The sequence below is a fragment of the Larimichthys crocea genome, unplaced genomic scaffold (genome assembly GCF_000972845.2).
Source record: "Larimichthys crocea isolate SSNF unplaced genomic scaffold, L_crocea_2.0 scaffold83, whole genome shotgun sequence".
NCBI classification, from domain to species: Eukaryota; Metazoa; Chordata; class Actinopteri; family Sciaenidae; genus Larimichthys; species Larimichthys crocea.
This window is the reverse complement of record NW_020860930.1, coordinates 1,190,619-1,213,368: the sequence shown is the minus strand read 5'-3', so window position 1 is coordinate 1,213,368 and position 22,750 is coordinate 1,190,619. Positions and strand designations below refer to the sequence as shown.

The 22,750-nt window shown below is 42.3% G+C and overlaps 4 protein-coding genes across 5 annotated transcripts in view; 2 read left to right on the top strand and 2 right to left on the bottom strand.

The window, feature by feature from the left end:
* The first annotated feature begins 3,022 nt into the window (after positions 1-3,022).
* Positions 3,023-8,090, top strand: LOC113745550 (microfibril-associated glycoprotein 4-like). Its single transcript, XM_027277135.1, has 7 exons — positions 3,023-3,255; positions 3,394-3,465; positions 4,397-4,552; positions 4,808-4,846; positions 6,598-6,694; positions 7,127-7,294; positions 7,599-8,090. The coding sequence occupies exons 2-7, from the start codon at positions 3,460-3,462 to the stop codon at positions 7,853-7,855; spliced, it is 723 nt and encodes a 240-aa protein (XP_027132936.1). The 5' UTR covers positions 3,023-3,255; positions 3,394-3,459; the 3' UTR covers positions 7,856-8,090.
* Positions 8,091-11,424: 3,334 nt separating this feature from the next.
* On the bottom strand, positions 11,425-14,871 carry LOC104936726 (microfibril-associated glycoprotein 4). Its single transcript, XM_010752808.3, has 6 exons — positions 14,770-14,871; positions 13,392-13,544; positions 13,266-13,304; positions 13,007-13,103; positions 12,767-12,934; positions 11,425-11,747 (listed from the first exon to the last, which is right to left on the bottom strand). The coding sequence occupies exons 1-6, from the start codon at positions 14,848-14,850 to the stop codon at positions 11,497-11,499; spliced, it is 789 nt and encodes a 262-aa protein (XP_010751110.2). The 5' UTR covers positions 14,851-14,871; the 3' UTR covers positions 11,425-11,496.
* Positions 14,872-17,139: 2,268 nt separating this feature from the next.
* The window catches only part of asah2 (N-acylsphingosine amidohydrolase 2), an 8,649-nt gene continuing 3,038 nt past the window's right edge, over positions 17,140-22,750 (top strand). Inside the window, exons 1-10 of one of the 2 annotated variants that reach the window (XM_027277131.1) lie at positions 17,140-17,249; positions 17,787-17,921; positions 18,204-18,292; positions 19,951-20,094; positions 20,515-20,691; positions 21,937-22,064; positions 22,136-22,213; positions 22,293-22,413; positions 22,514-22,639; positions 22,749-22,750. The exon at positions 22,749-22,750 is cut by the window's right edge and continues 85 nt beyond it. In XM_027277131.1, coding sequence (XP_027132932.1) covers positions 17,792-17,921; positions 18,204-18,292; positions 19,951-20,094; positions 20,515-20,691; positions 21,937-22,064; positions 22,136-22,213; positions 22,293-22,413; positions 22,514-22,639; positions 22,749-22,750 — 995 coding nt within the window. In that variant the 5' untranslated portion in view covers positions 17,140-17,249; positions 17,787-17,791. Of the gene's footprint in view, positions 17,250-17,786; positions 17,922-18,203; positions 18,293-18,361; positions 18,512-19,950; positions 20,095-20,514; positions 20,692-21,936; positions 22,065-22,135; positions 22,214-22,292; positions 22,414-22,513; positions 22,640-22,748 lie in introns of those variants that run through there. The other variant, XM_027277132.1, reaches the window with a different exon arrangement.
* The window catches only part of LOC104936728 (protein FAM13C), a 16,119-nt gene continuing 11,622 nt past the window's right edge, over positions 18,254-22,750 (bottom strand). Inside the window, exon 12 of the mRNA XM_027277133.1 lies at positions 18,254-18,333. Coding sequence (XP_027132934.1) covers positions 18,324-18,333 — 10 coding nt within the window. The 3' untranslated portion in view covers positions 18,254-18,323. The remainder of the gene's footprint in view (positions 18,334-22,750) is intronic.

Sequence of the window (22,750 nt, the reverse complement as noted above, 5' to 3'; positions counted from 1 at the left end):
CAGGAGAGAAAACTCCAGAACACTCAGGTATGAGGAAACTAATGTGAGAGTTTCATTGTTTATTGTCTGACAGGAAAGAAACAAAGAACAGATTTAAGTGAGTCCACGTGTCATGCAGTCCTGAGACTTTAGTGTTTCTGGTTTGACCCGTTTAGTTTGACATCATTGGATCCAAATGCAGATGCAGAGAAGTATGATAGGTATCTTTAATTACTCACGGCCGTGAGAACACAGGAGCAGGGTTTGAAAACAAACTGTAAACACACTAACCAAAGGGCGGCTGGAAATCAGGACTAAGAGCCAAAAAAACAGAGACAGAGGAAAGTTCCAGCCACAGTGCATGCAGTCACATGAGACATGAAATATGAGGTTGTCTGAATGTTAGTTATTGGTTTGATTAATGGTTGTGTATTGATTACTGCAGGTGTCTGATCAGGTTTATTATCAGCTGATCGTGTTCAGGAAATGGTTTTAAACTATGAGTAGAATTATGTTCAAAAATAGATGACAAACATTAATATAACATCAATGTAACATTAATGTAACATTAATTTGTAACATTAGTTAGTTCATCTGTAAAGTAGAGTGATACATGTAGTTCAAAGTCTGAGTGATGTTAACATACAGTTCAGTCTGCTGGTTGGACGAGAGTTACGGTAAATTCTCTGAGTGAAACAATAACATCACGACTTCCTGTTAATGTTCAAATTGTTTCTAAAATCAAATTTCAGGAAGTGATCATTCAGAAGTTCTGCTGGAAACCACTTGACAGAATATATCAAAGCAAAATCTCACGACCTCGAGTCTGATATTTCTTTTACAGCAGTTCTATGAGCTCCATTCACTAGATAACAGTAACAACAGATTATAATTTATTTGTTCATTTACTGATTTGGCTCCACTGTTTCCGTAATTCATCAGTCATCAATCCTCAACACAGAGTGCACAGGGCTGTGTGCTCAGCGCCCGCCTGGACTCCCTGTTCTACATACCAGAAATCCACAGCACACAAATCTAAACTATTTTAACGCTGCTGTGGGAAAGTGAGACTAGCATCAATAAAATGTCATGGATTATTGTAGATATTATAATTACTATGAATCTGTAACTTTATACACCTTTCTGTCTCAATAAAGAAATCCGGCTGTCAAAAATAGAACAGTTGTGTATTGAACGCAGAGCTGAGCAGAGGCACTTCTGGGATGCCTCTGAACGGCCGCGCTAAAAAAACAACTTACATAACCAGTTCATATAAGAAAGAAGTATTTTAGAGTATCTCTACTAGCACACGTGTCATTACAAAACCATCAAAGTTGAACCTCACGAGATGGTTTAATCTCAGCCGTCATCAACATGAAATTAGAGTTAGTGAGTAATTTAAACGACCAATTACTCACCAAAGTTGTGGAGAGGTCCGTGAGTCAGAACAGGAAGTGCGTCCTTTACCTGCTTGTGGATTTCAAGACAAGGACTGTCTATGAGAGTGTGTGAGTGGTGTGGAAGTGGAACCTTCAACCTCAGGTGCTGAGTAAGTCAGAGTAGCCCCCGGCCTCGCCCACCTCCATCCTTGCTTCAGTTGACCTGTTGTTCCTCAGATTTGTGCTGCTCAGGACACTCTCTGGCCCAGTGTCCTTTCTTGTTGCATTTTAAACAAACAGTTCAGAGAATCTTTTCCTCAAGTCCTTTGGGTGTGGCAAGTGCGACGTTGCCTATTTGATGCCTGACCATGGGCGGAAAACCATGAGGGTGCCCTTCAATCACAGACATGTGTGTAACTGTGTTGGTGTAGCCTCTGGTTCTGTTTGGTGAAAAGTCAATGTCTCTGATGGAAGACGTACTTGCAGAGCCAAGTGCCCTCCAGTCCATCCACTGCTCCTCTTTCAGTGGCTGTAGATGAGCAGGAACATGTTGCAGATGTCGAGTTGGACATGGTGTGTCACGTCCATCCTACTGTCTGCAATCGGTCTGCAGCAGACCCTGAAAATAGGGCGGTGGTGGTACCGCTGGAGGGACGCAGTCAAGACTGTGGTCCACTCTGAAACACTGATGCGCTGTTGGGTCACTGTTGTCTCGTGTGTGAAATGCTATTTGTTTAACATGTTTTTTTCCTTTCCATATTTTCTGCTTGATTCTTCCGCGTGCATTCAAGTGCTTTTCTACATCCTCTAATGTTTCCTTGACACCTTCCTTCCTAGTGTCAGAGAGAGGAGAGGCAGGAAGGTTGCATTTCTGGACAGAATCAGGAGAATGTTTGAAGACTAGAACTTTCTATTTCTGACAATATTTACTGCAGATGACACACCTCATATGAGTCCTCACACACCTCATTCCACTCCTCAGGTATGAGGAAACTAATGTGAGAGTTTCACTGTTTATTGTCTGACAGGAAAGAAACAAAGAACAGATTTAAGTGAGTCCACGTGTCATGCAGTCCTGAGACTTTAGTGTTTCTGGTTTGACCCATTTAGTTTGACATCATTGGATCCAAATGCAGATACAGAGAAGTATGATAGGTATCTTTAATTACTCACGGCCGTGAGAACACAGGAGCAGGGTTTGAAAACAAACTGTAAACACACTAACCAAAGGGCGGCTGGAAATCAGGACTAAGAGCCAAAAAAACAGAGACAGAGGAAAGTTCCAGCCACAGTGCATGCAGTCACATGAGACACTTAACGGACAGACAAGGAAACACAGGAAACACAGGAACTAAACAGACATGCAGGACACCAGGTGAAAGGAATCAGGGACAGGTACAACATCAAAAAAGGAGAATATTGAAGAGGCTGACGTTCACGAGAACATTATTGTCCTGAAAGAGACTTTTTCAGAGGTGGATGATCCTCCATACAGGTTCAAAGTAGTTTGTGATAGTGTAAAGCTCCATTCAGACAGGATGAAGATTACAGATGGAGGTGGAGGATGAAACCTTCACTGAGCTCTTCAGTAACTGAACTCATGTTCACTCTTGTTCAGGACGACAGTTGAACCCTGTGAAACTACAGCGTCTGGTCTGTAATAGACATGGACAGTCTGCAGGACAGAGACTAAAGAAGTCATGTGGAAAGGGTTCGACGAACTGCTGCACAAACACTAACCTCCACCTGTGCCACAGCCTGGCTTGTGATTGGTCGGCCTGGTGTGACATCACAGAGCCTTCTGTTGATAAGATGTGAGATTGTGACAAAGTGAAGCAGAAGCAGCAGTTTGTCTCTGTTTCCTCTGAAGGTGCAGCCTCTTCACTTCAACCTGCAGGTGAGTTCACAAAGTCCACAGGTAGCCAGGAATCATATCTACATGCTAACGAGTCTTCAGTCTTCAGATCTGCTCCACTCTTAAATCTGTGCTGCACTAAGACAAAGTATTGAAGACTAAAGTGTGAAATCATTTTAGGATATAAATACAGCTCATCAGAGATCCAGACAGGCTGACATCAGGATTTTCAGCAGAACTCTGACAATGAAGGTAAATGTGTAACTTTCTACACCTTTCTGTCTGTTTAGATATCTATGTTAGCTCTGTATGCTGAGGGCTTCAAACAGTACACTGTAAAAACAATGGTACATTTTGACAGGAGTTTCCTGTGTTTTTAAAACTGATTACAAAACTTCATTAATTCAAAAGGATTATTTTACAGTGTTTCTTCTGCTTTCTTAAATGAAAAAAGACAGATGTGTGTAAAATGACAACAATGCTCTGTAATTAAATATGTGTCTCATTATAAACACGTTTGTGTCCACACTAACAGTTGAATGTTTCCTTTGTCATTTGAAGGTAAATCTTCTCAGTTTGACATTTATGTGTACTTTTACATTCTAACTGTGATTCTGGAAACAAATGCATCAAACTGTTTTCATGCCATCAAACACGATGCAGAGTCTTCTTTAAGACAGAGGACAAAGCTGCTCTCTCTTCAGGTTGAAACTTTCTGGACATGCCCAGTGAGGAAAAGCAAACAACTCAAAGATCTGATTTCTTTGAAAGCTTTTAAATCCATATTGAAAGACCTGGAGACTGAATCATTGGGCTGTCAATGCTTTAACTGATATTGTTGAATTCATGGCGTGTACTGCCCTTTTAGATATGCTATGTGTTGTAATCTTGTCCATGTGTCTTGCGTGTGTTTTTACCTTGTTCTTAGTTTGTGCTGCTGCCTGTCTCGGCCAGGACTCCTTTGCAGAAGAGCTTTTTAATCTCAATGGGACCTTCCTGGTTAAATAAAAACTAAAAACAATGCATTGCATTTAACTTTTGACATTTACTTGAATTATGATATCTGACTTTCATTTTATGGTTCCTGTCTGTCAGCTGCTGTCGGGAGTCTTTTTTTTTTACGGTGTACAGAAGCTTCAAACCTTACTCCAGGTCAACAATGACAACATCTCCTCTGTTCCAGCTGCTCTCAGTCGTCCTCCTCGTCCTGGCTCCAGTGTTGACCAGCTGCACAAAGATCGTCCGGCCAGTGGACTGCAGTGACATCTACCAACAAGACAAGACCAGACCCAGCGGAGTGTACACCATCTATCCCATCGGATCCACGTCTGCTGTCCAGGTACACTTCATCCTCTCTGGGACGCAGGTCGACCTTCAGATGATAAAGATGTTGGTTCAAAGATGAGACGTCAGCATGTAAAGACAGTGAGCTCATCAGTTACAGGTTCTGACTGAAGCTCCTGATACAACACATACAAGTAGTCCTAGTTATAGTACAAGTAGTATTCACAGTACTTGTTATAGCATGTTTGAACATACTGTGTAAAGTATTTCAACTTGATTCAGTTGCTAATGAATGTGTGTTTGTGTGTAGGTGTACTGTGACATGCAGTCAGAAGGAGGACAGTGGACGGTGAGTTTTCACTGAAGCTTAAAGTCACAGCCAAGTGCTTTGACCTACACAGTGTTCCAAATGATTCTGCATATACTGTGATTCTTTACTCAATCATCTATATCATTGACAGTCAGTAGGATTTTTTATTCCTCAACAATCATGTCATAATCTGGATTTTATTAAACAAAATTACTAATGACTGGCATTTTTTTGCAGTACCTCAAAATGCAGTGTTCCAAATTTTTATGCAAAACAGTTTTCAAACAGTAAAATAGTTTCTAAAGGATTGAAAACAGAAATCAGTTGTATTTTTTGCATTAGGGGGTCATTGTTCTCAAATCAAAGCTAGTTCAATCATAAACAAACAATTTACAGATGGAGTTACATATTAGCACAGGAGCCCTTCTTTGATATCACCTTAACAGCTCTCTGATCCATTGAATTTGTAAGTCCATGGACAGTTTCTGCCTGTATTTCCCTTGAGGATGCCAGAATCACCTCCCAGAGCTGCTGCTTTGAGGTAAACTGCCGCCCGCCCTCATAGAGCTTCCTTTGAAGGATGCTCCACAGGTTCTCAACAGGGTTGATGTCAGGGGATGATTCTCCCTTTATGCCCAAAGCAGCCAAGGCCTCAATGGTATTGTTTGCAGCATGGGATGGTGCATCGTCTTGCATGAAAATGATTTTATTCCAGAAGGCAAAGTTCTTCTTTTTATACCATGGCAGGAAACGGGCAGTTAGGAACTCCACATGTTTTGTAGAGGTCATTCTGACACCTTCAGGCACCTTAAAGGAGCCTACCAACTCATCTCCTATGATTCCAGCCCAAAACATCTCTCCACCACCTCCTTGCTGATGTTGCAGATTGTTGGGACATGGTGGCCATCTACCAACTATCCAGAGCTCCATCTGGACCATCCGGTGTAGCACGGCATTGATCAGTGAATAACACTGTTGAAAATGAGTCATCATGTATTTCTGAGCGCACTGCAGTCATTTTTCCTGAGAATGGCTCAATTACAGCTTTATGCACATCAGCAAGCCTGTGGAGTATCCAGCATCGAGAGGTTTTTGGGACTCCTGAGGCACCAGCAGCTTCAAATACCTGTTTGCTGCTCATCAGTGGCTTTTTCACACCTGCTCTCTTAATACGATAAATTTGCCTTAACACGCATTTATCTGAACTAACACATCTGCACTCTGAATCAGACACAAACTTTCTGACAGTTGGATGATCTCTTTATTTTTTGTGAAATATCCTGTTTTCATACCTTTTGCAAGATACTGCAGTATTTCACACTTCACCTGCAGAAGATCTTTCTTTTTTCCCATATTGCATGAAACCTGTGACTTGCTTAATAATGTGGAACAACCGCCTTTAGTAGTTTCCTGTTTCCTGTTAATGAGGCTCACTTGGCAAACAAATGACCAAACCTGTCTGAGACTGATGCCAGTGTCATCTAAAGAGACAGGGGAAGACGCACAATTGAAAACGTTCATTGAAAAACTACAAATCAAATGTTTGTTTAATTGAAATCGTATTTGCATAATAATTTGGAACAGTGTATTAATATCTCGTTGGATTGCAATCTGGGTTCTCTGAATGTTTTCTCAGTGTTCCCTGAGGTTCTCTCTAATCCTGTCAGACTGTTAAAAGAAACCAAAATAATTCTCAAACAAGTGAAATAACAGAAACTTTGCTGTGTGTGAACGTGACCTGTCAGATATCTTGTGTGTTTAGCTAGTTAACCCCCATCCCGTCCCCCCAGGTGTTCCAGAGGAGGATGGACGGCTCGGTGAACTTCTACAGACCCTGGGATCAGTACAAGATGGGCTTTGGTATAGCTGCTGGAGAGTACTGGCTCGGTGAGAAATGAAACCAAACCAACAGTCATGTGACTTCATGAAACTCACAGTTCACAAACAACAAACATGTTGAATGCATTTCCTTCCTCATCAAACAAGTATTTCAAATCCAGCTTTGTTTACATCATGTTTACGAGCTTCTTCTTCACCGTCTTTGCTGGTGCACTGCACGCCAAGATACGACAGTAACACTTCAAAATATTTCTTGGTGTGTTATCAGTGTTATCGTCATCAGGTATCGTGTGAAGCCATTGGTAGGACTCTATTGGGGTTGGGCAATATTTTAAAAATTTGCAATCAACCACTGTCAATCCAACAATCAGCGACTGCCGATGTATTCATGCAAACACAATCACCAACAGACAATATATTTATCCAAGTGATGAACAGTAAGGTGTGTACAAAATGTAAAAACTGTGTTTGTGTGTGCAGGTCTTGAGAACATCCACCAACTGACCCGCCAGCGAAAGTACGAGCTGCTGGTCGACATGGAGGACTTTGATGGAAACAAAGTGTTTGCTCGTTACTCCTCGTTCTCTGTCGAATCTGAATGTGACGGATATGCACTGCATGTCTCTGGATTTAAAAATGGAGGGGCGGGGGAGGATTAGTGCAGGAAGGAGGGCTGTAGGGGGGACAGTGCAGGTTGATGTGGTCACTTTGGTTGTAGTTATTCATTGATTATTCATCAGAGCTCCAAATGAATAGTTTAGTGTATTTCATGAGACTGAAATAAATCAATGAACTGGCTATCATTTTCTTGGGGTTCCCCCACCTGCCAAATCCACTTTACCCCTGGTGGCAGCATAGTGTCCAACAGAGGTCTTAGTCCCAGTAGTGTTTGTAGTATTAGTATCATTAGTATCATTGTCAAGATTAAACACTGTGGTTCATGTTTCTGTAGGAGACTCCTTGACATATCACAACAAAAAGAAGTTCTCCACCTTCGACAAAGACCAGGACACCCATTCAACTGACAACTGTGCCAGAAAATACCTGGGGGGATTCTGGTACCAATCTTGTCACCAGGCAAACCCCAACGGGGTTTATCTTTGGGGGGCTGAAAAAAAACACTCTGGTATTGGAGTGAATTGGTTACATTATAAGGGTCATAACTACTCCCTGAAGAGCATCAGCATGAAGATCCGTCCTGTGAAGTAGTTCTCCAGGTCAAACATACAGCAGAAGATCAGCTGATGATTTTTCTCTCTTTTCTTCATCCTCTTTACATGAAACAGACACAGAGTCTGATAACATGCCGACAACTTCATTAACTTCCAACTCAACTTATAGCAAAGCAAAAGACAAAAAAAAAACATAAAAACAACATAAATATTTCCAAGTTCAATCAAAGTTTGATTGTGTGTGAAATAATAAAATCTGAGCAGAAAGCTGATGTGATCTGAGGTCTTCATTTTGTCTCTGGTGTCTTTCGGGATTGTCTCTGTTCAAAGGTTTGGAGGACGGTCGCTTTACTTCCTGTTCAAACACAAAGGATCATGAATCACTGCCCTCTAGTGGTGACAGTGACAAATCACAACTCCACCTTCAGGGAAATTGTATATTATAAAGTATTAGTATAAGTATTATATACTGTGTGTTCAGTTATATCTAGGTTGTGAAGTTATCACAGCCTGAGTTTAGCTCTGTTCAGGTGACTTCTTTTATGGGCACAGAACTTTTATGGGCTGTTTTCTTTTTGGTTCAATAAAACTTCAAATCTGTGACAGTGAGAGACGGGCTGGCTCGCTGTCTTACATGTTCAGTCGTAGCCATGTAAGAGTCGGGGTGACCGGGCCCAGGCTGACCTGTGGCTGATCCCAGCTGGGTCCTTGGTTGGTATGTGATCTAGATCCACCTCGATGATGTAGAGGACGTGTTGATGTCACGCAATTCCCCAAGGTTATGTGAGGAAACTAGTTGCGATGCATTACCTGTACACCAGGGGGAGCAGTGATTATGGCAGCTGCCGTCAGACTGACCATTTTCATTTACCCAGTGTGCCTGAAATCAATCGACCTCTTTGAGACGCTCCTGCAGAAATTTTACCTCCTCTTGTGATTGTACTGTTTCCATCAACCGTTGAAGCTGAACACTGATTATTTACAATGAGGTGATTAAACATGCAAGACAAGCACACTGCTCCAAACATGAAGCCTGGTCTGTCTCCAAACGTGAAGAATCTGCTGTCCATCTTAGAAATAGTAGAAACCATCAGATTGAACTGAATGTCAGCGTATCAATCCTCAAACTGTACAACTTTCATTTGATGCAACATTGAAGAAATGTATCCTGGTTGATGCTGACAGGCTTTGAGAAGTTATTTCACAATTAAAACAAAATCTGCTTGTTTGATGCAATTCCCACGTCCTCTCCAACAAGTTTATCATGAGTCACTTCACATTGTGAACTACTCACGTCTTGAGAACTACACATCAGAATCCAATCTGACATTTAAGTTTAAGTTAAATGATTTTATGAACTCACATGTAGCAGCTGTAGATCTGTTTCCTGTGTGGTATGAAGGAATCACTCAGATGACCAGATCTTTGGAGCAGCAGGTACAAGTTCTTCAGTCGCTTCACACACGCTTCCCAAGTTCTGTTTCAAAAGAAATAGTTATTAGTTATCTGCATTTTAAAATGCAATTAACACAAATGAGCAACACAACGAAATGTAACAGTTAAATTCCTGTTCAAATAAAATACCTCAGTCTAACAGTTTAACAAACCTTTGGACACACTGAGCACACAGTGGGTCAGAAAATGTAAATGAGATTTAACTTAGATTAAAAATAATATTTTTCTACCGACTGAAACTTTGACAACCTGACGCCAAGTTTGATGGGATAAAAACACCTTTAAACATGCTAGATTAACAGACACATCTCACCTGCACACATGCTTCCATCCTTTTAGAAGGTGTGGCTACGTGCATCCCTGTGTATCACAAATCAAGACCTCTAATCTACATTCACATTAATTATTGCTATGCACTGTGGAGGCTCAGAGATGAAGAGATGAACTCATGAAGCTTCAGTCTGTGGACGAGGAGACGACTCCAGGGTTTGGAATTAAGAGGAATATTTGTAGGACCGATTTTAACCACTAGATGTCAGTGTACGATTTGTTACATATGTGTGTGTGTGTGTGTGTCTGTGTGTGTGTGTGTGTGTGCGTGTGTGTGTGTGTGTATATGTGTATGTATGTACACGTTAGTGCTCTTTATTCAGAAACCCTCATGTCTCATCTACATTTCAGGATCTGGTTATTATAGACACAGATTAAATGTTAAATATAAATATTTCAATATTTATCATCACAGTAACAGTGTTACACACATTAGTAGCTGTAAACACTCAGCATTAGAAAAATACATACGTTGGTTTGGTGCTTACATAAGGAGTAAACATTTATAATCATCACTTTAAAAGTTACATACGTTGTTTTTGGTGCCTGTTTGTTTCCCAGATATATTAGTGTGTGTGTGAATGGGTGTATAAGAGGCATTAACTTAAAGAACTTTGTAGAAAGGCGCTTTATGAACTTCAGTCCATTTCCTGTTATTAGTTTACGGGGCAGACCTCTGCCACATCCAATATGGTGACGAGTCGACTTGGTTCGCCTCAGGACGCATGTATGTTGGTCATCTAGGCATGTCTATATGGCTGCGTCTATGTATATATGTCTGTGTATATATGTCTATGTATATATGTATGTATATATGTTATATATGTCTGAATGTATATATGTCTGTGTATATATGTCTGAGTGTATATATGTCTGTGTATATATGTCTATGTATATATGTCTTGTATATATGTCTGATGTATATATGTCTGTGTATATATGCTTGTATATGTCTATGTTAATAGTCTGTGTAATAGTCTATGTATATATTGTCTGTGTATATATGTCTGTGTATATATGTCATGTGAATATGTCTGTGTGATATATGTCTAAATGTTGTATAGATTCTGGTGTATATAGTCTGTGATATATGTCTGTGTAATATGTCTGTGTATATATGTCTGTGTATATGATGTTGTGTATATATGTCGGTTATATATGTGTCTATGTATATATGTCTTGTATATATGGTCTATGTATGTAGATGTCTGATGTATATATGTCTGTGTATATATGTCTATGTATAGTATGTCTGTGTATATATGTCGTGTGTAGATATTGTCTAATGTATATATGGTCTATGTATATATGTCTATGTATATATGTCTATGTATATATGTCTATGTATATATGTCTGTGTATATATGTCTGTGTATATATGTCTGTGTATATATGTCTATGGCGGCGCCCTTGTCGGCCATCTTGCCTGCAGATGGGTGCCTCACACTTTCAGAGTAAAGTTCATGTTTTTATTTCTAGGTTTAGGTACATACAACTATTAAACATTTAAATAGTATGAGGAAAACTAAAGTGAAAACTATAGTTCATGTATTACGTTAAGACATGTATTACGTTTAATTTGACTCTAGTTCTCACTGAATCTTAAAAATACAAGGTAGAAATTATGACGGTTACTCTAATAGAGTTTGCTACAACAAAAAGTCACTTTTTTGGGTAATGGGTTGCAAAAAGATATCTCAATAAATACCCTGCTCAAACTGATTCAATGAGGACTTATGTTAGTCCTTATAGACTGAATAAGATGAATCTAAATATTCATGATGTTTGTGTGATGTTAAAAAAAAGACACCAGAGACAAAATGAAGACTAAAAATATTTATGTTGAGAGAAAAATCATCAGCTGATCTTCTGCTGTATGTTGGTCCTGGAGAACTACAGCACAGGACGGATCTTCATGCTGATGCTCTTCAGGGAGTAGTAAGCACCCTTAAAAAGCCAATTCACTCCAATACCAGTGTGAGTTTCATCAGCCCCCCAAACATAAACCCCGTTGACGTTTGCATGGTGACAACCAGCGTACCAGAACGCCCCCAGGAATTTTCTAGCACAGTTGTCAGGCCAGGTGTCCTGGTCTTTGTCGAAGGTGGAGAACTTCATTCCGTTGTGATATGTCAAGGAGTCTCCTACAGAAACATGTATATAATATAGAGTGTATAATCACAACTTTATGATACATTTTAACCTGTATTTACTGAGTGTTGACAGCTGATCTGGCTGTACTGGTGCCCAGTACCACAGTCTACTTCTCCAGCCTTTAATTCCACTCTCCTCCTAAATATGAATACTAAATCAAATCAAATCAAATTTTATTTGTATAGCCCGAAGTCAAACAATACATTTGCTAACACAACTATTGACAGTCAACACGCCCATGGGCTGGCTAATATAATAAATATATTCACATGCATGAAGAACCAGTGGTGTGGTGGACTCTGCAAGAAGAAAGAGAAGCAGCACCTGCCAACCCTCAATTCAATTGATCAATCTATTGGTTAATGAGGCTTTCAGTTTGTTTTTAACTTATGAACATTCTTTTGTTGAGGCGTCCTTTTATTACAATGCTCCGTGTCTGTGGAACAGCCTGAAGGTAGAAAACTCAAGAAAGATTTAATTTGTTTTTACTTAAACTATATTTATTTATTTCTCTATTCCCACGTTTTAATATGTTCCATTATTATTAGTAATAAACATGTATTTAGTTAGTTTGTCTATTCATATATTTTAACGTGATTTATCTTTCATTTTATTTTTTAACCTGCCTCTGGTATTTCCTCACTGAACAACAAAAGTGCTCTACAAATAGTTTGGTTGATTGATTGATTGATTGATTGATTGATTGATTGGTTGATTGGTTGATTGATTGGTTTAGTTGTTCTCTGTCCTGATGTATTATTTCTATTCTGCATTAATATATGTACACCACTGAACGCCTGCAGGTACAGCCGTTTGAGCTGGAACATCAACATCAACCTGACTGATGTTACAAGAACCCCATCTGACTTCATGTGCTCAGGCTGTAGGGGTAGTTACTCTATTCAGAAAAGGTGCAGCCTTTAACTCTGAACAGGGAATGAGAGACAAAGAGGGCAGAGACTTCTTGGAGGGAGGAGAAACAAAACAACATCTGTTACCAACAACTCACCCGCCCCTCCATCAGTGAATCCAGAAACATGCAGGGTGTATCCGTAGGACTCAGGGCCGACAGAGAACGAGGAGTAACGAGCGAATGCTTTGTTTCCCTCGAAGTCCTCCATGTCGACCAGGAGCTCATACTTTTTCCTCAGACACAGGTGGAAGAGATTCTCAAGACCTGAAAACAAGCACACTTAAATTTATAGAAACTGTGAGTTTCATGAAGTCACATGACTGTTTCATTTCTCACCGAGCCAGTACTCTCCAGCAGCTCTACCAAAGCCCATCTTGTACTGATCCCAGGGTCTGTAGAAGTTCAGCGTGCCGTCCATCCTCCTCTGGAACACCTGGGGGGACGGGATGGGGGTTAACTAGTTAAACACACAAGATATCTGACAGGTTTAAGGTCACACACAAAGATTTTACTGCCATGTGCTTTATTGTGAATGTCCAACAGGAAGTGTTCAAATGGAAAAGTCGCTCTATGACCTGATGAAGTTGATACTCACTGTCCACCGCCCTCCCTCTGACTCCATGTCACAGTACACCTACACACAAACACGATCATCAGTAGACTTGAAACTAAATCCAAATATATAAAGATTGACCTGCGTCCCAGAGAGGATGAAGTTTACCTGGAGAGCAGACGTGGATCCGATGGGATAGATGGTGTACACGCCGCTGGATTGGCTGTTGTCATGGTGATAGATGTCACTGCAGTCCAACGGGAGGACTTGAGACATGCAGCCAGTCAACACTGGAGTGAGGACGAGGAGGACTGATAGCAGCTGGAACAGAGGAGGTGTCATTTTGTTTTATTAGAAACACTTTAACATTTCTAACGGAAATGACCTTTGCAGTCAGTGGTTTAACTTAAAACTAATCGGACGTACGTCACCAACACCAACCTGTCCACAGTGTATCAGTGTTACATCATACCTCTTTAAACTAACACCAACCTGTCCACAGTGTATCAGTGTTACGTCATAGGCTGCATGTGCACAGACCAGACTGCTGCAGTACTTTGTAACGTAACGTTACACGGTACGAGTGTTAACTACACGGGTCATTCAGAAGTGTCAGGATGCTGCAGGGATGCTGCTGATGACGTCATGCTTTGTGACAAAGATACTCATACACCTTCTGTCAGAGTCCATCACAGCCAGCAGACACTCAGATATTAAGGACACCGCTGGAAATCCTTGGAAGCGCTTCAATTGTATTGATACATTCAAGGTTTTCAAGTTATTGGATTTTGAATAAAGTGCTTGAAACTGTAATTGGATTACTTTCCTGGTATAAAGCTTGGTCAGTGACACAATTAGAAACATTTAATCTAATTTGTCTGCCTTATATAGAAGGTTCAGCTCCCACTGAACATAATTATGGTCATTCATAGAGAAACAGCATCTGTTTTGATGACGTGAAATAATCTGTTTGTAACAAACACTGAAAAACACTGATGCATGTTTCAAAATCACATTCAAGCTATTTCCAAACATTTTAAAAGTGCATTTTTAAGCTTCTGACCGAGGTCAAATTTGTCTTCATTTAATCAGAAGGATGAAAATATAACTGTAAAGTGCTTCAATGTGCAGCTTGAGTAACAATATCCAGGAGACGTGGAGCTGAGACTTTGTCAGTCCAAGTGAAATCCACCTCTGAGGTGGGATCCAAAGGATCCTGAAATGTTGGTATCAAGTTGATCCAGATATCTGCCTTAACTTTTGAAATACGCTGGATTCAAGGAAGGACTGGATTACCAGCGCAGAATCCAGATATTCAGGATCAGAAATACCCAGTGTTCAGATCAGATCTAGATTTAATCTAGGATAATCCTTTCAGATCACTTTTGAAATCCTGGGCCCAGGTGATATAAAATACTCTGTACGGGCAGATTAAGGCTTTTGGTTTCCTTGTTTGCAATAATCAGACTGAACGTGTTAACACACTAAAACTACTGATGAACATTAAGACACAGTTAAAGTTGAAGTTGGTTCGTTCCAGACTTACCTTCATGGTCAGTTTTCTGCAGATGTGAGCTGATGAAAATCCTGAAGTCAGTTTGTCTGGATGCTCTGATGTCTCTCTCATTTATAATCAACAGATTAATGAGTTACTGAACAGCTGCTGTTTCACACAAAGAAACGCTGAATAGGTGGAAACATTTCTGTGAGTGTACGTGTACCAGCGTTTTTGGCACCTACACCTGGAGCACCAGCACGCTGTGGGGACTCGCCTCCATAGAGGGACCAAAGAGGCAACTTTTTACTTTGGAGTAAAGAATTGGTTTTATGGGTAATTTACACTCAGTGAAGTCCAACCCAACGAGTTTCTGAACATTTATTCAGTAAATACATAAAAAATAAACTCTCATTGAACTTCATGTAGCATTTGTCTTGTGCAGCAAACACAACGAAAAGATGGTGAAAGAAAAACCCAGAATAAAACCAGCTTCTATGTTATATTCGACAAGCAAACACCGTTCACTTCTCCTGAACTCTTATCTTATGGTTCTGCTGCTGGTTCTGCTGCTGCTGGTTCTGCTGCTGATTCTGCTGCTGCTGGTTCTGCTGCTGGTTCTGCTGCTGCTGGTTCTGCTGCTGGTTCTTAAACATTTTGCTGACAATACTTTCAAACTTAGAGCTGTACTTTTTTCTTGATTAATTTACTTTAAGAGAATCTTTATTACTCTTTATAGTTTGAATAGTTCTTCACACACACACACACACACACACACACACACACACACACACACACACACACACACTCACACACACGCATGCACACACACTCACACACACGCATGCACACACACTCACACACACGCATGTACACACACACACACACACACACCCACAACACCCACACACACCTGACTGGTTCTATCGGTGTGAAGCAGCAGCTGGACAGTTTAGCATGCCAGTCACATGGGCGTCAGTTCAAGTGAGACAGGTGTGACCTCACCTGAACGCTGACTGCAGCTGATCCCTGTAAGAAAAGTCGTGTAGCAGGTAAGCTGTGAATACGTTACCTGCAGGAAGGTTTGAAGCTTCTGTAGAAAGACCCTCCCAGCAGCTGCTGCAGACAAAAACCCTAAATCATAATTCAAGTAAATGTCAAAGTTAAATGCACACGCTCCTAACTCCTCATCTCCTCTCCTTCACATCTGTCTCATCTCCTGCCTTCACATCTGTCTCATCACCTCTCCTTCACATCTGTCCTCATCTTCTCGCTTCACATCTGTCCTCATCTCCTCTCCTTCACATCTGTCCCACACCTCTCCGTCCCACATCTGTCCTGCACCATCCTCTCCTTCACATCGTGTCCTCATCTCCTCTCCTTCACATTCTGGCCGGCAGCTCCGCGCCTTTGCACGGTCTGGCCGTCCAGCCCGCGCCGGCTACTCGGGCCGCACCGCGGCTTCACAGCGGCCGCCGCGCCGCGCCTGTACAGCGGGCCGCTGGCCGCGCCGGCACAGCGGTCCGCCACGCGCATCTCCGCGCCGTCAAGCCAATGTCCTGCCGCGGCCTCAGCGCCTCCGTCCCGGCCAGCGGTCCGCCGGCCGCGCCGGCACGGGGCCTGGCAGTCGCCGCGCCGGCACAGCGTGCCGCAGCGCCGCGTCCGGACGCGGGCCGCATCGCCGCTCCTGCACATCGCTCGCTCTCTCCTCGCCTTCACATCTGTCCTATCTACCCGCCTTGTCCAGCGTCCTCAGTCACCTCCTTGCACAGCTGCCTGCACGTCCCTCCGTCACATCTGCCTCAGTCACCTCTCCTTCACATTCTGTCCTCCTATCTCTCCTTCACTAATCTGCTCCTCCTCTCCTTCCTGCACATCTGTTCTTTTCCTCGCCTCTTCCTTCAACATCTGTCCTCATCTCCTCTCCTTCACATCTGTCCTCATCTCCTCTCCTTCACATCTGTCCTCATCTCCTCTCCTTCACGTCTGTCCTCATCACCTCTCCTTCACATCTGTCTTCATCTCCTCTCCTTCACATCTGTCCTCATCTCCTCTCCTTCACATCTGTCCTCATCTCCTCTCCTTCACATCTGTCTTCATCTCCTCTCCTTCACATCTGTCCTCATCTCCTCTCCTTCACATCTGTCCTCATCTCCTCATGAAGTTTTCCATCGAGGTCAAGGTAAAGTGGCTAGGAAAGGTGGTTGGGAACTACCTCAGAGTTGTATTCACAGTATGTGAGTAGATGTACTTACATTCCCGCCTGCAGCTTCTACCTGAGACAGGTGGACTGTTCACCTGGACAGAAAAGGTCAAAGGTCATGTGACAGAATGACTCAGCTGATCTAATCTGAACGTTGATAACGACGTGATAACACATGAATTTACTCACTGATGTTGTATCTGTAGTTTCTAATGTTTGTGACCTTTGGAGTGAGAGAGGAGGCCGCGCATGTTCTCGGTCAGATAACAGCTGAGCTGTAAAACAGACCTCGGATCAGATCAACATAAACACAGTTTCTCTGCTGCAGGTGAGTACCACACACACTCTTCACGCACTCTCTGATTTTAGGTCTGTCTCCAAATTTAAATAATATTGGACGTCGTCATTTATTCACAAATTGTCTTTGACACGTCAGGACACTCTGTGCCATCACCTCTTCCTGATTGGACGCTGCTCTGACAGGACGTTACATATATGTTATACATATTTAAATAACATATAAACTGTGAGACGACGGAGACCAACTCAAACTTTGTTTTAATCCGTTATCAGTCATTTACGTCACATCGTCCTCGATCGTGTCTCAGACTCCGACACTCACACTCGTCTGTTACGGGAAGTTAATTAGTGACACAGCCGTTGTCATGGATACGGCGGTCTGTACATAATGAACCTGTCAGCTGTGATTTCTGTGTAACAAAGAGAGTTCCTCATGTGACCACAGCAAAGAGTTGAAATGTTTGATTCACGCTCCTCGGCATCATGGGTATTGTAGTATTTAGAGTTGAGCACTGAACTTCTGATGGCGGTCAGTCGTTACATCACTTCCTTCCTGTGCTGACAGACAACATGGCGGGCAGGAAGTCGGTGTGCTGTGGTTGTTCTGCTCGTGAGGTCACGCTGACCGTCCTGTTCATCGCCATGACAACCGTGTGTGTGACGCTGATCACAGTGATGGTGTCATGGAAACCACACAAAGGTGAGAACAGACTCCATCATCATCATCACCATCATCATCATCACCATCATCATCATCATCATCATCATCATCATCACCATCACTATCATCATTATAGAGTTAAACTAGATTAACATCTGGCAACATTCATCCACAGCTGGTTGATCACAAACAGGAAGTAAACAATAATTAAACTAATTATTTGAGACAGATGAACACACACACACACACACACACACACACACACACACACACACATGTTGATGACATCTAAACAGTTACTCACGTGTGTCGTCCTGTCAGATCCGGAGCCGACGTCTCCTTCCGGCCACACTTACTGGATCGGAGCGGGCCGGGCCGACTGCACCGGGCCACCAGCTGAAATCCCTTTGGTCAGTAAACACACCGCGCACCGTGCTGCCTTCAGGGCCTCCTGCCACACCATGATCAGAAGTCGTGAAAGTCAAAGTTGAACTGTTCAAACACTGATTTATACAAGTAACCATGGCAACAGTTACATTTGAAAAGATTACAGTTTGTTGTTTTAGTCGTTAAACCGACTGTCAGCTGTTAACGCTAAAAAAACTAATATTCTGACTGCAGTGCTGAAGGTAAATATATTTAATACGTATATCTATGAGCAATGTGTGTGTGTGTCTTCCTAACATGAAGTCAGGCACACAAACTCCAAAGTCTGTTCATGTCTGATGAGTGTGTTTGCACTGATAATGTTTATGGCAGTCTGCAGTCATAATCCAACATCTGCTCCACAGCATTACCAGCACAGAGCTGGGAGGTAGCTCCATTAGCTCTGTTCATATAGATATATAGAAGATATATAGATAGTTCAGATAGATATATAGATAGTTCAGATAGATATATAGATAGTTCAGATAGATATATAGATAGTTCATACAGATATATAGATAGTTCAGATAGATATATAGATAGATCATACAGATATATAGATAGTTCATACATATATAGATAGTTCATATAGATATATAGATAGTTCAGATAGATTTATAGATAGTTCAGATAGATTTATAGATAGTTCAGATACATATATAGATAGTTCATACAGATATATAGATAGTTCATACAGATATATAGATAGTTCATATAGATATATAGATAGTTCAGATTAGGGCTGCACGATATGGCCTATAACCAATATCTCGATATTTTTCAGCTATATCGCGATACACGATATATATCTCGATATTTTTATTTCTCCTGTAAATCACTATGAATGTTAAATTCAACCCTTTGATTCAAAAAATAACATCAGCCATGATTCAAGTAGACCCTTCTATTAGATTAGTAACATAACGTTGATGTGAAGTTGTAATAAGCTACATGAACTGAGTATTGAGGTAGCAGCGGCTCGCGTCAAAATTAGAAATGCTACAGAATGCTCGCGCCGTGGCGCGGGGAGGCGCTTCTGTGACGCTCCGCGGCGCGCCCTGTGTGAGTCTCATTGACTAGACTGGCTGCTATCTGCTCCGGTGACCGCAGCGCAGCCGTTACGCGGCGCGTACGCCTCCGGACTGGGCCAGTGGGCCTCGTCTCTCCTCACTTGATACAAAAAGTACGCATGCGCGCAGGGGATTTTTCTGGGTGGGCGGGGCAGTGTGCTGCGCGCTGTGAGGAGCAGCAGGAGTGAGTGACAGGCAAAACACCGGAGAATTAAATGCTGACGGCTTTTACGTGACAAGTACTCGATGGTCGCGATATAGTCATTTCATACATCTCACGGAGAACAAGCCGCAATATATCGAGTATATTCGATATATCGCCCACCCCTAGTTCAGATACATAGTCTGTCACCGGCTCACACTCTTTGCAGACGATGTGGTTCTGTTAGCAGTCGGTGCCCTCCACATGCAGTCGAGCATGAAGCGTCAGCATTAAATCTGAGTCGTGGCCTCAGCCATGGGTACATGTGATCTCTGATCTGCCCTGGGAACACTCTGGGGTCAGGTTTAACCTGTGTGTGTGTGTGTGTGTGTGTGTGTGTGTGTGTGTGTGTGTGTGTGTGTGTGTTTAGATGGGTTATGCAAACCCTCAGCAGACGGCTGCAGGCATACACACTCGCTTGTACAGCCGAGCCTTCATCGTCGACGACGGGAAGCGGAGAGTCGTGTTTGTCACTGCAGATGTGGGAATGATATCGCAGAGGCTCAGACTGGAGGTAGAACACACACACACACACACACACACACACACACACACGCACACACACACACACAGTACTGGACTTTGGTATTTCAATATTCATCACTGTAAACTACAGCGTGTCATTCAGCTCCAATAATAGAATATATATTACTGTAACATGATACTTTTACTTTCAGTACTTTAAGTTTATTTTGGTGCAAATACTTTTGTACTGTTACAAAACCACCACTTACACTTCATTACAGGTGTTGTTGTTGTTGTGTATCAATATTAATAATAATTAATTATTCTAATTGTATAGTTGCTTGACGTGAAGCTGATTATGGAGGAGAAGCTCAGCTTCTGGTTCTTCATTACGTGTGTGTGTGTGTGTGTGTGTGCGTGTGTGTGTGTGTGTGTGTGTGTGTGTGCGTGTGTGTGTGTGTGTGTGCAGGTTCTGCAGGCGCTGCAGGTGAAATACGGTGACCTGTACCGTCAGGAAAACGTGGTTCTGAGCGGCACTCACACACACTGTGGACTGGGCGGATATTTCCAGTACACACTGTTTATGATGAGCTGTAAAGGTTACATCAAGGAGTCCATCAAGCCGCTCGTCAATGGCATCGTAAAGGTTTGTGTGATGGACTGATGGTTAGAGAACACAATGACAGTCAGCTCAGCTCATCATCATTTAAATTACATTCATTTAAATATTCAGCAATCATATTTTGAGCCTGATAAATAATCCTGAGACAGATTCTAATTTTCTGTTCTAACAGAAATACATGCAGATGAAGAACAGAAATCAGCTGATCACAGACATGTTTACTGAGAGAAATGAATTTGTGTCACTGCAAAGCTTAATCAGGAATCATTCATTTACAATTTTACATTTTTAATTTTTTCACTTTTTAAAAAAGTTTTAGTTTCCAGCTGCAGATCAAAGTCAAAGAAGTTACCGTGTACGGTAACTGAAACATCTAACCCAATGAACAATCAGACATTCGTCTTACAGAACTTAATTTAAAACGCTACCTGTGACATTCGCTCTGATTGGCTGGAGAAACTCACGTGATTCTGCTCCTTCATTGAGAGACGTGGACCGTGGAAGTGACCATATATGGTTCCTCACTCATGGAAGTGACTATATAAGGTTCCTCGCCCGTGACCATATAAGGTTCCTGGCCCATGGAAGTGACCACATATGGTTCCTCGCCCGTGGAAGTGACCATATAAGGTTCCTCGCCAGTGACCATATAAGGTTCCTCGCCCATGGAAGTGACCATATATGGTTCCTCGCCCGTGGAAGTGACCATATAAGGTTTCTCGCCCATGACCATATAAGGTTTCCCGCCCGTGAAAGTGACCATATATGGTTCCTCGCCTGTGGAAGTGACCATATAAGGTTCCTTGCCAGTGACCATATAAGGTTCCTCACCCATGGAAGTGACCATATATGGTTCCTCGCCCGTGGAAGTGACCATATAAGGTTCCTCGCACCGTGGAAGTGACTATATATGGATCCTCACCCGTGGAAGTGACCATATATGGTTCCTCGCCCCGTGGAAGTGACCATATATGGATCCTCACCCGTGGAAGAGACCATATAAGGTTACTCATCCCGTGGAAGTGACCATATATGGTTCCTCGCCTGATAAAGGGTTACATTTTTTGACATGCTAAAATATTTAATTTAAACTTTAAATAAAGTTATTTGTCCGATCATGTTTGCACATCACTGCCACGTCATCCGTGAATCTTTCCCTCATTACGTGTCACATCTTTGTCCATGTATTTATCATTACTCATGGACTGAATATATAATACAATACATGATGAAACATGCATGAATCATGTAAACCTACTGTGTTTTCAGAGTATAGACATAGCCCACGACACAATGAAGCCAGGCAGGATTTACAGGAACAGAGGAGAGCTGGATGACAGCAGCCTGAACAGAAGTCCTCAGTCCTACCTGAACAACCCCAAGGACGAGAGACACAGGTACACAGAGAGAGAGAGAGAGAGTCTCCTTCTGACGTGTACAGATCATTGATCAGTTATTGATCCTTCAGGTACGAGTGGAACACAGATAAACAGGTGCTGGTGCTGAAGTTCACGGACCTGAATGGAGATGGGATCGGGATGCTCAGGTAAAAACACAGCAGCTTCTTTCAACATGACGGACACGTGACGGGAACACAGCGTCACCGTCTCTGTTATCACTGACAGCTGGTTCGCCGTCCACGCCGTCAGCATGAACTACACCAACCGCATGGTGAGCAGTGACAACATGGGCTATGCCTCCTACCTGCTGGAGCAGGACGAGAACCCTGGAGAGCTACCTGGACAGGTGACTGACTGCTGACAGCTGTCTGACATTTAACAATGAACCCAACATAACAGTGTGTGTGTGTGTGTGTGTGTGTGTGTGTGTGTGTGTGTGCACTCAGGGACGTTTCGTAGCTGGTTTTTCATCCAGTAACCTCGGTGACGTCAGTCCAAACACTAAAGGACCTCACTGTGCCAACACTGGACTGCCCTGTGACTACCTGAACAGCTCCTGTCCTGTAGGAGGGGTAAACACACACACACACACACACACACACACACACACACACACACACACACACACACAGTCATACAGTACAATCAGCAGACAGTAAACAGGAAGTGTGTGTCTGTCAGAC

What these genes read in the sequence shown, in the direction of transcription:
- LOC113745550 (XM_027277135.1), top strand. An exon ending in CAGAAGGAGGACAGTGGACG is followed by an intron (nt 4,847 to 6,597) that starts GTGAGTTTTCAC and finishes CCGTCCCCCCAG; the next exon opens with GTGTTCCAGAGGAGGATGGA. An exon ending in ATTTAAAAATGGAGGGGCGG is followed by an intron (nt 7,295 to 7,598) that starts GGGAGGATTAGT and finishes ATGTTTCTGTAG; the next exon opens with GAGACTCCTTGACATATCAC.
- LOC104936726 (XM_010752808.3), bottom strand. Translation starts at nt 14,850, where the DNA reads ATGAGAGAGACATCAGAGCATCCAGACAAACTGACTTCAGGATTTTCA. An exon ending in GCAGAAAACTGACCATGAAG is followed by an intron (nt 13,545 to 14,769) that starts GTAAGTCTGGAA and finishes CCTCTGTTCCAG; the next exon opens with CTGCTATCAGTCCTCCTCGT. An exon ending in ATTCACTGATGGAGGGGCGG is followed by an intron (nt 11,748 to 12,766) that starts GTGAGTTGTTGG and finishes ATGTTTCTGTAG; the next exon opens with GAGACTCCTTGACATATCAC.